The 14,697-nt window shown below is 40.3% G+C and overlaps 1 protein-coding gene across 1 annotated transcript; it reads right to left on the bottom strand.

Annotated features, from left to right (window-relative positions):
- Nucleotides 1-292: 292 nt before the first annotated feature.
- NSUN5 (NOP2/Sun RNA methyltransferase 5) lies at nucleotides 293-12,825 on the bottom strand. The gene is made up of 10 exons (XM_075196661.1): nucleotides 12,650-12,825; nucleotides 10,444-10,566; nucleotides 6,993-7,164; nucleotides 6,804-6,912; nucleotides 5,393-5,540; nucleotides 5,193-5,308; nucleotides 4,510-4,688; nucleotides 2,671-2,881; nucleotides 2,438-2,584; nucleotides 293-606 (listed from the first exon to the last, which is right to left on the bottom strand). The coding sequence occupies exons 1-10, from the start codon at nucleotides 12,740-12,742 to the stop codon at nucleotides 399-401; spliced, it is 1,506 nt and encodes a 501-aa protein (XP_075052762.1). The 5' UTR covers nucleotides 12,743-12,825; the 3' UTR covers nucleotides 293-398.
- Between the last annotated feature and the right edge of the window lie 1,872 nt (nucleotides 12,826-14,697).

Here is a 14,697-nt window from a genome sequence, read left to right as displayed (position 1 = left end):
CCATGGTCAGGAATTGAACACTTTATATATTGCTTTAAAAAAAAACAAAAAAAACCCCCCACCATACTTGCTACCAGAATGAGGTCAGGTATTTTGGGAACCTGATTGCTCATATATATTGCTATATGTGTAATTTAACATTTAAAACAAATACTGTAACATGTAATTTGTCATGTTGTACAATGGTCATATAAAAACAGACCCTCCTCTATTCAATGATTAGAGATTAACTTTGATTTTGCTTCGTCCTGCATTCCATTTTGGCCAGGGCTACTTACACACAAAACAGAAGGGCGTTTTACCATGTTTTATAAAATGATCCTTACTTTCATCACAACAATGACTCAAACACTTTTACAAAAGTACATGAACATATTACAGATAACACATTTCTTAAATTAAGACTGGTCTATCTTGCGTTTCTTCTTCCTACGAGTTTTCTTCTTTGTGTGGCTTGTAGGCTCTTGGATGATAGATTCAGCTTTCCTTTTGGGTTGGACTTGCAAAGTGTCATATTTCTCCTGTGTCTCATTATTTTCTTTTTTTTCCTTCGTGTCACTTAATTGCTGGAGATTTGTTGGCTTCTGTACTTCAGATGTCATGGAACTGTGGCCAGAAATGCACTCCGTAAGATAAATGAGGTTACACACAAAATCCCTTGCTTAGCACTGGCATTCAAACTTTAAATAAATAAAATATAAAACATGGGGTGGTCCCCCTCCCATAGGAGGGGGGACAGCCCTATGAGGGTGCAGCTTTGGAAGACTGAGGCCATCTAAGCTTCCTCCTTAGCTCAACAGACATTTCTAGTAATCTGTATGGGTAAAGCATGAACATACTCTCTCCCTATGCCATGAGCACACAGCACAATTTACAGAGTAAAGAGTTGTCCGTTATGTCCTAAATATTCAAATGTATATAGGACAGAGGATGTGCATTGGACGTGGAAGCTGATTGTCTGCAAGCCCTGCCCAATCAGCTGCCACATACAGTTGTTACACAATGAGCCTGCTGTGGGCACCTTGCACTGGACCAGGTGCTGGAACACGGGGGACACCAGCTCTTTAATCCTCCCACCTTAGTGAAGACCACAAGAATACATAAATACATGTGTATAAGTCTTATAAACCCCGTTTATGACTGAGCTAGGTTGAGCTCATGCCACAAAGACCAGGCCCTGAGAACATCACAGACTACCTGTCAAAAGTAATTAACAGGGAATGGCCTCTAGACAACATGGAAGAAAATAATTATCCCACAACATGAAGACTGAGGTAGGGGTATCATTTCTAGTTTGGAGCTTGTGTAACTTATTGTAGCACCGGTTAAAACATAAAAAAGCAAAAAAACTAATCCTCTGCCCAGCACAAGACGGCATCTTACATTTATCACTTGAAGTCAGTGAAGAACACAGCTTGCATGGGAAAGCAAGTCACGCATAAAGTCAAATGCACCTACTCTCACAGATCCATTCACATTATAAACTGAACATTCACCTTTTTTATTCCAGTATACTTTTCATATCACACCCATATATGATTCATACAACTCAGGACCTCAGACCAATGGGCCATCATTATCAGCATCATATGCAAAAAGTTTGCCAACTTCATAGTGGATGACAATTTACTGCACAAAACCATTCCCAGGCATGCAACTCTATGATATAGCACCACTGCCTCCCACTAACATGCTGCAGTAGGACACTTGACTGCACAACTTGTGACCACCCACCACTGACCCTACCCCTTTTACTCCCAACTTCACAATTCCATTCCAATATTCTGCAAAGTGATTGCATAATAAAAACAAACAGTTAAAATTCACTAAACAAAGGTTAATGATCAATAAGTATTCAGCAACTTTAGAAATATGAACATTTGCTTTGGTCACACATTTGTAAAACAGATGAGATGTGAAGTGGTTAAAGTGGAAACTAACTCACTAAATTAATATAAAACATATGTTATGTATTTTTTAATAGTGAAGTGGATGGGATCTAAGAAGTAGGCCTGCGCTTCCCAGAGGGCTGCCCGAAATTTGGGAGTCTCGAACATTCTGGGAACGTAGGCAAGTATGCATTTAATTTACGGACTTACATGATGATGTGCCTATATTATTTGTAAATGCAGAGAGCAAAAAAAAAATAATCTAATAAAAATGTTTTAGTTTATTTTTTGTAAAATGGTAAAGATTTGATAAATAAATATTTCTGTATTATATATTGCTTCTAACGTTTTATTTACCAACTTTTTTTTCCAACTGCATAATATAGTTCATGTATTGTTATGGAAGGGGAAGAGATTAGGTATTCAGCAATGAGACAACATCATACACTGAATGCTGCCTTGCTTGTTGGTAACAACGTTAGGGTTTCCTGGAATTACAAACTTAGGAAAATACAAAAAAGTAAACTTATGACAAAAACTACTTCTACCTTTCACTCTCCTCGCTCTTGCGCTGAAAGAGTGCAACGAAAAATCCATTTGTTAGAGTTTCTGAAAAAGAGGCCCGAAGACAACAGTCTGATCCAGGGAACGTGTTCAGTCCTCGCACAGGCCACGAAGGAAGAGCATTTACCAGACTGTAAGGAACACAGGCAAAAGTACATTAAGTTCACAGCAGCACGATTGTTATGGTAAACCATCAGCAGGGACCCTATGCATGTACCTGAAATCTGGGTGTTGTTCCAGAACGCTCTTCACCACATCTTCATTCTCCTGCTGGTGTACAGAGCAGGTGGAGTAGACAACATACTTCACAGAAGGGAAGCTGAGGGCGTGGGTTAAGGCGCGTCTCTGAAAAGCTGACAAGGCCTGCATCCGCTCACTCTGCTCAGAGTCTGCCTCATCTGTGAGGACTCTCATCCGGTCTGGCATTCCTGAGAATGAAAGCTGATCTTTAATCAACGACAACCCAATACAACATGTTTCTGTCAGCCTGCATTCACTGGGAGGCAGCTATTTTGTGGGTCGAAAACCAAAACTTAGGAGCATGCAGCCTATCAGTTCACTAGGAACCAACCACAAGCCTCAGATGCAAGTATTTATTTTTTTAAATCCAGAATTTTTTGTTTTTGCTTATATAGCATTACAAACAGTACAGCATACTTACCGGCTGTGAAACCAAACAAAAACACAACAAGATAAACAAATATTTCTTAATTAATGATAAGCGGCATTGTGATGAATATTGCTTCGGCCTATAAAATGGCTGCATTGTGCCGCTGACCAAGTGAACCCTCCAGGAGACAGAAAAGCAGTGTGTGCAATAGCAACAATCTTGAACCCAATGTGTTGAGATACTAAAAATGTACAGACCTTCTACAAGTTTTCCTTCTAGGGCTTATTTTAAACATAAGCTTTTCCCCCCCAGAGCCTGCCCCATAGTGAGTTTACACTCATCAATAAGTGCTTCCATTCAGGACAGAAGAGGTCACACACAGATCATCATTATCACAATTTATTTATATAGCGCCACTAATTCCGCAGCGCTGTACAGAGAACTCACATCAGTCCCTTCCCCATTGGGGCTTATAGTCTAAATTTCATAGCACACACAGACAGATACACGGGCAAGGGTCAATTTATTAGCAGCCAATTAACCTACCAATATGTTTTTGGTGTGTGGGAGGAAACCCACGCAAACATGGGGACAACATGCAAACTCCTTACAGATAGGCCATGGTCGGGAATTGAACTCAATACTCCAGTGCTGTAAGGCAGAAGTGCTAACCACTTAGCCACCGTGCTGCCCAATCAAATTAAACACTATTTTATTCCATTTGCAGATGTATAAAATGCCTCACTGATGTCACACGTTCTTAGTGGCTTAATGGCCTTTGTTCTCATTTATATTAGTTCAGTCAACCAAAAATAATATATAGAAACGTAGGAGCATTGAAACATAGGAAAGGACCATAATGTTATCATTAGACTCCTCTATTCTCATGTTATAGTGCAGCTCATCATTTCTGTAACCTATAACCTGTCAGCCATTAGCAGTGATCGCTGTGGTGCACAGTAGAATAAAACAAAAGTGAACAGCTGATTGCTGTTTTATTGTATATTAGTACTTTAGATAAATAACCTCCATCTATGTTTAATGTATCCCATGGTGAAGACAGGATTCCAATGTTATAGGATTGTGTTACAGCACCAGTCGGTTGCATAAGATTCTTCACACTATACAAGATAGATTATATATATATATATATATATATATATATATATATATATATATATATCTCTCTATCTATCACACATTCTCTTATTATATAATATCCTTTGTTTTACCACTTTTCATATTTGAACGTGACTGTTTATATATTTTACTTTTTAAAAAGTCAGTGCTTCCTTACATATAATGCTGGGGTCCCAATTTTTTTTTAAGTTTTGGGACTGCACTATTATTTATTGATATCCAGGTTGGATCAAATATTGTAATTCAAATGGATAAAACTGAAATATATTTCAGTGCTTCCTTACAAAACTGAAAGGTTCTGCTTACCTGATCCGCTGCACGATGGGTCCACTAAAATGTGACTGACTTTCTGGTATTTTGGGCTACTTGTGCTGACTGTAAGGAAGTCCTGGTTGGCAAGTTCTTGACATGTGACTCCAGCCCGTAGTAGCAGCGTACTCATAGTAGCCAAACGTTTGGTGTCCAGGTCAAAAGCAAAAACCTTTCTGGAATTAACAAAGTAGTTTAAACTTTTTATTGAAGCGAGCAATGTCATTTGTGTAGACAATGTAGAACACTGTCTTTATCCTAGAAGTATACCTTCTGAGATTGTACATTTGGGATCTACCAACAATCCTTTGTTTATTGTGATTTACTTATTGATCCCATGTTTTATTGTTCTGGCCAGAACTATCACACGTTGTTGTTCATAATAAATTGTACATTTTAACATAAGTTGACAGCGCCAAGGTTTTTGTACCATATCTGTATCCATATAGGGATAGGGGTTCCCTATCTTTCCTCTGGCAGCATCATCTACTTCAGACGTGTTGCACTATACCATATATTTAAATGTAGAAGAGTGATAGCAGTCTGTGTGGCCTATGGTTTCTCCGGTAACTCCACGGTATACAATGGTCTGTACTTTCCCCCATAACAACATCAGCACATTAACCTCCGTGTCTATCCAGCAACTCAATCCCATACTCATCTTCCACAGACACACTTACCCCTTATTCTGCAGTATGGCAGCCAGTTGACTTGTCTTGTTTCCTGGGGCAGCACAAGCGTCAATTACAAAAGAACCCATAGGAGGGTCCAAAAGTAATGCTGGGAGACAACTGGCCTATGGAAATAAAAGAATTCTAAGAAACATTTCTGGGGAGGGTGACAAGCACATCAGAGGAACAGCAGCAGAGGTCATCTTCACCTTGTCCTGTAGTATCAGATGACCAGTGGTGTATAGAGAGTCCTTGTGGAAGTCTGTTTGAGGTGGGAAAACCAACAGGTTGGGGACGTGAAGATCTTGAAGAAACCTCTTTCCGGGTTTTTGTACAAAATTGACCAGCTCTTGTATACTACATAAGAGGATGTTTACAAGTCGGTGTGTAATTTACAGCAATAAATTCCATGAAGGGATCACAGATTATTATAAACAGATGCTTATAATGTCAAATACAAAATATATTTCATAAGGGACACTTCACTTTTTAAAAAACACAATTTACACAGGTACCAGACATTCTGTGTGTTAAGATATTAACAACTTTATACAGCCCTGCTCCAATTTCCTTCTTCTGAGTTTCCACTCCATAATAATAATAATAACAATAATAATAATAAGTGCTTCCATTTTGTACAGAACAGATCACACTCAGATCAAATTAAACACCATTTTATTCAATTTGTGTGTGTGTATCACCACCTCATCCTTCATTTTCACCGCCACATCTATCCAGATGTCTATCCAGACACAGGGATCTCTCTCAGCGGTCCTGAGTATCACACTCCTCTCACTGTCACCCCCGGCAACCACCAACCACTCCCCACTGTCACCCCCGGCAACCACCAACCACTCCCAACTGTCACTTCTCCTTCAAGAAATATATATATATATATTTTAAATCTTTATAAACACTTTTAACAATTAACAAATTAAATTAACAAATTAAAAACATCTTAGTATACCAAATTTCAGCCCTTTCTGAATTTTTTTTTCCACACACACTAAGAATTTAGTAGGTCAGTGTATAACTCCGCCCAGCAGGTGGCGCTGCAGCTTGGTTTTATTTTTTACACACACAGACACACACACACACACACACACACACACACACACAGACTAACACACGCCACTAGACATTTATATTATAGATATATATATATATTACACACACATATACACACACACAACTTACTGAGGTCACAAATACTTTTTCTCTATTAGTTCAGCCACAAAAAATATATAGAGACTCAGGAGCACCATAGACTCGTAGGAAAGGACCATAATCTTATCATTAGTCTCCTCTATGCTCTGTTATGGTGCAGCTCATTTCTGCATAAGGATGTGTTCTGCTTTTAATGTATGAAAGATTAATTCTACATTCAAGTTTGTTTTTCTGTTAAAAAAGGTTACACGTTTTCTGATGCTAACTCTTTCAGTAACATAAAAACCATAACATAGGCTATAGCTTCAAAATGTGAATTTTGCTTCTTGCTAAATCGACATATCAATGATCTGCTGCACTTTTCCCTTGGTCCTGGCTGTAAATCTTCATCACTACAACATGTGAGAGACCCTGTAACCTACTCATTAAGACATATGCAACATGGGCACTTACCTACGTGCTTTTCCCAGGTAGGTGTAACCCTGACGCTTGAAACACGTGATGACATCAGCCATGGAGGTCTTCAGCGTGTTGACACGCACATAACGTGGCACAGCAGGGTCTAGGATCAGAGACGTAGTCAGGGAGGAGACCATGGAAGTAATAAACATTGCCCTCTGCCTCTAAGCACTTCACACATACCATCAGCTGTACCACCCATAGACGTCACCAAGTCTTTGTTGCTGCTGACCTTCTTCTTGACTTTTAACTTTGCAAGCTCGGCTTGAAGCCTCGCCCGGTGAGCTAGGATGGTTGCCTTCCATCGACCTCCACACTGAAGTCCTTTTCCAAACAGCAAGTCATACACCAGCACCTGAGACAGAAAGGCACATACTACTCCAATACATCAATTTATTTACGACCAATAGGTATTGTATAACAATTGGCAGGAACTACTTGCCTCTAGTAGAAGCTATTATACCACTGTAGTGGACTCCTAGAATAATTATTGTTCCATATTGTTACATTTGTCCTATTAATGGATTCAGTATTCAGTTTCCAATTTAATTCCCAAAGAATTCCAATCTAGTTAAAGGAATATCATGAACTATGCTATAAATGTATTTCTTAAGCTTCTTTACCATAATCAAAACAATGAGGGGAGCAATTATTTAGAAGTTATTTATAAAATTAGAATTGTTTGCTAATGGGCTACCTTCCCTGCAATATAGCCTGCCTGTGTAAGGTTTGCGGTTATTATCTCTGAGGAAACAATTTACAGACAGCAATATCACAAAAAATAATAAACAGTTAAACATATTGAATACTCCTAAATTATGTCAATAGTGACCTAACTATTTATAATACAGAGGCACAAGCTTGTAGAAAGATACACAATATTTACATCATAAGCATTTAAATAATGCTTAGCCTGCCAGCTTCAAATATATACACTGAACAAAGACACTGCATGTGGGTGAGGGCCGTCTTAACAACATTATGGGCCCCCGGGCAAGAAAGTGCACTGGGGCCCCTATCTACACAACCACTCAGAGGAATAAAAATGTAAATTATCGATAAAATTAAGTTTATATTTATTGTCACCTGTAAAAAGACACACTGTGCCCTCCATTATTCTTCTATTTGTCCCTCTGCACTTACCTTTCTATCGCCTATTTCTCCTTTATTGCTTTACTTCTTCCTTGCTTACTTGTCCATCACGTCATGGCTACTCTGTGCTGCGCTCCTCACTGCGAGCGCAACACGGAGGAGGGGAACAGGAAGGGAGCCGGATCGCCACCGCTTGACCGCAAAAATGTAATTTTTTTTTTTCATTTTTCTTTTCTTTATTACTTCAGAGTCCTGCCTATGGGGCCCTCTTGCCCCAGGGGGCCCACGGGCCGTTGCCCAGCGTACCCAATGAGAAAGACAGCACTGATGTGGGTGCTACTTAACTGGAAAAAAGTTTATTTGAACTACTGTGTATAAGGCATGATAGCTGTAACCTAACTTCTCACTTTATTTTTAATGCTCCTACTACATGTTCAGAGTAATCATTCCTTAAAGGCACTGTATAGATGTTTTATGTACATGGCTTCTGGTGCCCCCTGCTGACATCTTTAATAGATAACAGCAGGGTGGGCACTAAGTTTACAGTTCTTCCAGCCTGTACTACCCTCTGCAGCTGGGAGGTGGCAGCAGACAATCCCTGGGATCACCAGTGCCAATCATTGTGACATTTGCAGTCTGGAAGCAGTACAAAGGCTGGCATGGATTACATGACGTTGCTGTTGGAGAAATGTCTGGAACTTACTAAAATATAGCACAGAAAGGAACTAGGCTGCCAAAAATAAAAATACAAATTGAAGTGGTACTTTTAAGTCATACTTTCCTACTTTTGAAGGCAGCTGTCCGGGAGGGGAGTCCGTCGAATGGGCGTGGCCACGCGTGGTGTGCCGTTAGGCTCCGCCCCTGTCAATCCGATGCCATTTCGGCCAATCGCAGCAGGGGGCGGGGTCACAATGGTACATTTAGGCCCGCCCCCACCCATCTTCAACAACGGAGACAGCTGGATCCGGGATTTTTGCCTGCTCTCTCGGGAGTCTGGGAGAACTCACAAATATTCGGGAGTCTCCCAGAGAGTAGGAAACTATGTTTTAAGTGTGATATAATCAGGTAATGTCTGCTGTATATACTAAGTAAAACACATGCTGTCCTTTCATTTAAGGAAAAACAACAATGTACAAATCAGCCTCCTTTGCAACATAATGATTTACTCAAGGGCGTCTAGATTTCTGCCAAAACGCATAGGCGTAGAGAGCAAGATGGAGATGTTTGGGGAGGAGCTTAAGTTTGCAGTGTCTGATGGGAGAACTTGGGCTGAGTGAGAGAGTGTCACTTGCAACGTATGGAGTAGGCACCCAAGTGCTCTCAGCTTTGTGATGCAGTGCATAAAACAGATTTCAATTTGTATAGCAGAATTACTGTAATGAGTTGAAGGGGTGGAAAGGGTATATTTTTAGGAGTGTTCCTTGACATGTAGAGGGATGCATGGCCGGTTTCCCTCCACAAAATAACTTGATCTCTAAGCTCGCAGGGAGATCTTGTCAAATAGGTTTAGTAGGACGCATCTTGCCCCTTCCAGCTAAGCTTCAGGCGAGAAGCACATTTATATGCACACTTTGCCCAATGTAAAACAAAGCTTCAAACACACAAAGGTTCCACGTGTAATAAACAGTTAAATGTCTTCTTGAGATTCATTTAAGTAAGCAGAATTTTAGGAGAGAAAAAAAAATAAAATGTTTTTTTATTTAACAAAAGAGGTGGTTGAAAGTGGTAGAAGGCTGAACTTTATGTACAGATTCCACTTTTGCAGTGGGCCTCTTTGTGTTTTCCCATTCTCCACACAACAAGTCACACACTTCTAGATTGTGAATGCATCTCCTGACAGTAGAATATAGTTATGCACTTGGTGGACAATCGGGGCAACATGGAGGAGCTGGAGGGCACAGTGTACTCATCATTTATTAATATATATTAACCCACCAGTATGTTTTTGGAGTGTGGGAAAAAACCGGAGCACCCGGAGGAAACCCACGCAAACATGGGGAGAACATACAAACTCCTCACAGATAAGGTCATGGTTGAGAATTGAACTCATGACCCCAGTGCTGTAAGGCAGAAGTGCTAACCACTTAGCCACCATGCTGCCCATACTTCCTACTCCTATGGGTATGCTGCATGACCTCTATGCACAATGCAGAGGCAGTCGTGTGACAGGGAAGTCAGCTTCCCCACGTTTTAATAAGATCGGGAGCAGTCAACTGGGGGGCTGCAAGATAAGGCTCAGCGGCCCACAGGCCACCTCTTGCCCATCGCATTCTCAGCGGCCCACAGGCCACCTCTTGCCCATCGCATTGTGTGTGCTTCTTAAATGAGGTTCTGTGTGTACATTTTGGAATTCCTTTTATTTATTTTTACCAGCATAATGCATATATGTAATAAGCCATAGCAATCATCAGATAATTTGTTTCCATGTCTTATAATAAATAGTTCAAAGCTGATTGGGTTATTACACTTTTTAGTAGCACATATTCAAGTTTTAAAACAAGGACATTATTTTTTTTAAAAAAAAGGTGGTTGTATCACTCACTTTAGCCAAGTTTACAGGCAACTTTTTTGGTCCTCGAAGCAATTGTGAACTGTTGATGATCTCTTTAAGCAGTAAAGAATATCGCAGGGTTTCACAGAGCAGAGCGTACAGCTGACGCACATTCTGAGAGAAAGAGAAATAATGAAATAATAATTTACACACACACACACACACACACACACGTCATGACAGCTGAATTTGGGTTATGTAAACCTTACAACATCAATAGAAAAAATACAATAACTATGATGCCCTGTTTCCACAATATCACTATAAATAGGGTATTAGTAAAATGTAGAGCCGGGCAGGAATTGGAGTTATGTGTAGTAATAAATAGCTGTAGTTTGACAGAACTATAAACAAAGAAATACAAGATACACGTCATTTCACAGGAAAGCAAAGCTCTGCCTTCCCACTATCACTGTACTGTTAGGAAACGGAGCCCACCCCACACTCCTTTGTGCATAGCTGACGACTGACCCTAATTTCCAGGGACTGTGCCAGGTTTTTGTAAATATTTGTTATCTTAACCTCTCACCTCTCTGGTTCTACCCTGCCCCCTTTCTCTCTCCCCGTTGCTTCACTGGCTCCCTTCTGTGCCTGATTCTGTTTACCCTCCCTTAGGACGCTCATATGAGCAGGGCCCATCTTCCCTCTGAGGGGTATATTTACTAAGCTGCGCATTTGAAAAAGTGGAGATGTTGCCTATAGCAACCAGATTGTAGTTATTTATTTAGTGCAGTCTACAAAACAACAGCTAGAATCTGATTGGTTGCTATAGGCAACATCTCTACTTTTGCAAACACACAGTTTAGTAAATCTAGCCCCGAGTCTTCACCTGCAGCCCCCAGCTCCCTCCCTGCTTTATTGTCAGACTTGTTTGTTATATCTTGTAACACAAGTGTAAAGTGCCAGCTGATATGTTTTTATAGATATGTGTTCGTTTCTATGGTTAAGTGTATTGTTTTAACTTATTACAAAGAATATGTGGCCCTTTTAAAGGTTACACTTCGGGGGCCACATGGCTCGGCGGTCTATCAGGTTGCCCATCACTGCTCTCTCCCATACATACGGATTGCAGATTACACTAAGGGGTCTATTAATAAGCAGTGGTACCACTCATTATGTATCACTGCAAATCGCAGAGATAAATAATGCACTACCGCAGCTATTTACTATGACAGGACTTGGGGGCATATTTAAGAAAGCACGATAGTGCTCTTACCGGCAAAATAAGGTGCCTCTGTATATTTATTAAAGGTGCATCGCAGCAGATATCATGGATATCTGCTGCTTTGCACTCTTCGTTTTTGGGAGCAGTCACCATTCAACAGTATGGTGACTGCTCCCAGCCGCAATCTAACAAGTTCCGAAAAAACATTTTTTTCGGAAACTTGTCTAGATAATGTACGCCAATCATAATTGAAAAATCTCAGTACTGTCAGCTCTGCTCCGAAGAGCAGAGCTGGACAGCGCATGTGTGGCGGGATCACGTGATCCCTCCCGGTCAATCTCTTTGCAGAGATAGAGCGAGATGTTTGTGCGCACGTGCAGTTCGAAGAATTGCAGTAAGAAGAGGAGTGAAGAGGATGAGGAGGTGATCCAGGGACAGCGCGTTCCGAAGAGGCGGGGTAAGTATGATTTTTTTTTATCACAGAAACAGCAGTTTTTCGGAACTGCTGTTTTTGTGCTGGGTTGTACATAAATGCGATAAGGATTGAAAACTATTTTTCACTTTATGTGAATATTGATAAATGTGCCCCTAAGAACCTCCGGTGCCTAACACTAGCACCTAGTGAACGCAGAATCTGCACTGTGCATAGATTTTAAATTAGTGGGGAATCATGTGAAGCCATCCTTAGTAACTCACTAATGCTGCTGTCCCCATAAGAGTTCTATGGGGACAGCAACATTCTACTTTTCCTGGGTTACTACTCTATGCTGTAACCCACAAAAAAGTAGATTTCTCCTGCATTAACCCTTCATAGACTGTGCGACGGCCATTAAAACAGCTGTTTTCTCCGGGTTTATGGCTGATCACACTGTCAGAAACCGACCCCTAAGTGATGAGTAAAACTTAATTATGTTCTATTACCGTTTAGAATCACTCTTTGCCGTAAATAATGGTAACATTTACTAATACAAAACTCATCTTTGCATAGATAACATCACTAGATATAATGATACACAAATCTACACTGGTCACCTTAAACCCGCTGTCATATACCAGGGTCTTCACAGCCCCCTCCTTCCTCTCCAGTTTGTCCAAGATCCCGGCTGCAGTTTGGTAGAGAGACATGATGACTCCCGGTTACCACACACGTGTCTCCCCGCCCGGAAACCGCGGCCATACTGTGTATACGTTTTACGACACCAGCTGTAAGCTTGCTTTACGGGTGCAGCTCTCATGGTACATACAGAAGTGCCATCTGGTGGTGATGAAACATGTTTTCAGGGGATTGGTATTTTTAATGATATGTGATAACGAGGCTTAAGCTTATTTATGTATTAAGTATAGGGACCATATTTCAAAAAGATACAATATATGTAATTAGAAGTAAAAAGGTGGGTTACTTTTTCCATTAATGATTAAGAATTTTTTTAGTGTAGTATAGGAAAATACTGTGTTGTGTTGTGACATATATTACAGCATATACACACAGCAAGACAAATGTAGTGAAGGACATTTATCAATTGAGTTGCAGTTAAAAAAAAAAATAGCCATTTAATTCTTTATAGTGGTGGAACTGACTCATGGCTTATTTCTGAAAATGTTTAGAAAAGTTCATGGAATTCTTTGTGGGCTCCCACAAATGACGTCAATATATTCAGGAATTTGACAGGAACTGAGTTGTGATTCCATTTGTATAACATTATAAAGTCATAATTAATAGGACAGTCAATATCAGGCTCAGTGAGGTGTACATTAATGTAACGTAATCTGTGTAACGTAAAATTGTACTGTTTTACCCATTGTACTTTTTTTCATCAGCTACGATAGAGATAGAAAAATGCAACATCTGTGAAGAATTGATATGAAAAAAAATATTATATGAAAAAATGGGTCAAAAATGTATTGAGAACAATCTGTACAGCCATTCCATTGATAAATGTCCCACAATGTAGTGACTTTAACTACAAATTCCTTGTCCAACTTTGAAATGGTTTTAATGGATAATAAAACAAATAAAAAATTAAATACTGCTTTGTGTGACGTCACACAAGAAGCAAGGAAAAAAACTACCACTATTACACAAATCTGTGACCTCAAATAATCAGCATCCCTAAGAATGATTCTATTGGTGCCACTCAAATCTTTTCAATATGGCTACCGACTTAAGTGGCCAAAATTGGATAAGGATCCTGGCACTCAGGCTAAGGGGTCTATTTACAGCCAATCGCAAATTGCTCACGTTAATTATCATTTCTTATCGCAATGATATTAAATGAATTAATATGGCAATTTATTAAAATTTGTTAGTGGTTCCATAGGAGCCTGTCCCGGCAAATAATCTATAGTAAAGTGATCACAATCGTGATTGTATTACTAACAGGTTCGTATGGCATGGTTGAATTTGCGATGAGGACAGAGTACAAAACCTTTTCCGCGGAGGGACCTAAGATCACTCTCTTGCAATGCTCTCACCATAACATATAACAAGTTAACGCCATCTTCAGATAGTGTTACATGTTGGAGTCAAGTTCCGAATTTAAGAGCCTGTTAAATAGGGTCCCCATTGTAAAATTGTAGTCCCCTTAGACACTTATGGGGACTGTAATTGCAATTAAAGAGGCCTTGACCACAGCAGCTGCGATCTTCTAATAATAAATAGCTTGGAAACTTGAAAATACAGCCATTTAAATCTCTTTGGAGATTCATAAACAGGCCCTGTCACACACCAGGCTCTCAGACAGTGGTGGAACTACCATTGGTGCGGCAGGTGCCACGCACCGGGGCCCATGGAGATAATGGGGCCCACTGCATGGGAGATGCAGAGTGTCGAAGGCACCGGATCCCTCCTCCCCGCATCGGGGCCCACAGCTCGCTAGTTCCACCTCTGCTCTCAAGTCCTGTCACTTACCTCTCTGCTGTCTATCCAAGATGTCTTTGCGGTCCTGAGGTTCTGCTGGTTTCAGATCTCTGCTAGATGCTGCCCATTCTGTCTCCACTCCAGCGATCCCTCCAGAATCAGGGTATGGACGCTGCCATCTTGGATTCGGTAAACATGATTCCTCCCAGCCAATCAGGGGATA

Source organism: Mixophyes fleayi, chromosome 2 (assembly GCF_038048845.1).
Source record: "Mixophyes fleayi isolate aMixFle1 chromosome 2, aMixFle1.hap1, whole genome shotgun sequence".
Taxonomy (NCBI): Eukaryota; Metazoa; Chordata; class Amphibia; order Anura; family Limnodynastidae; genus Mixophyes; species Mixophyes fleayi.
The sequence above is the reverse complement of the archived record's forward strand: the minus strand, read 5'-3'. Positions and strand labels throughout refer to the sequence as shown.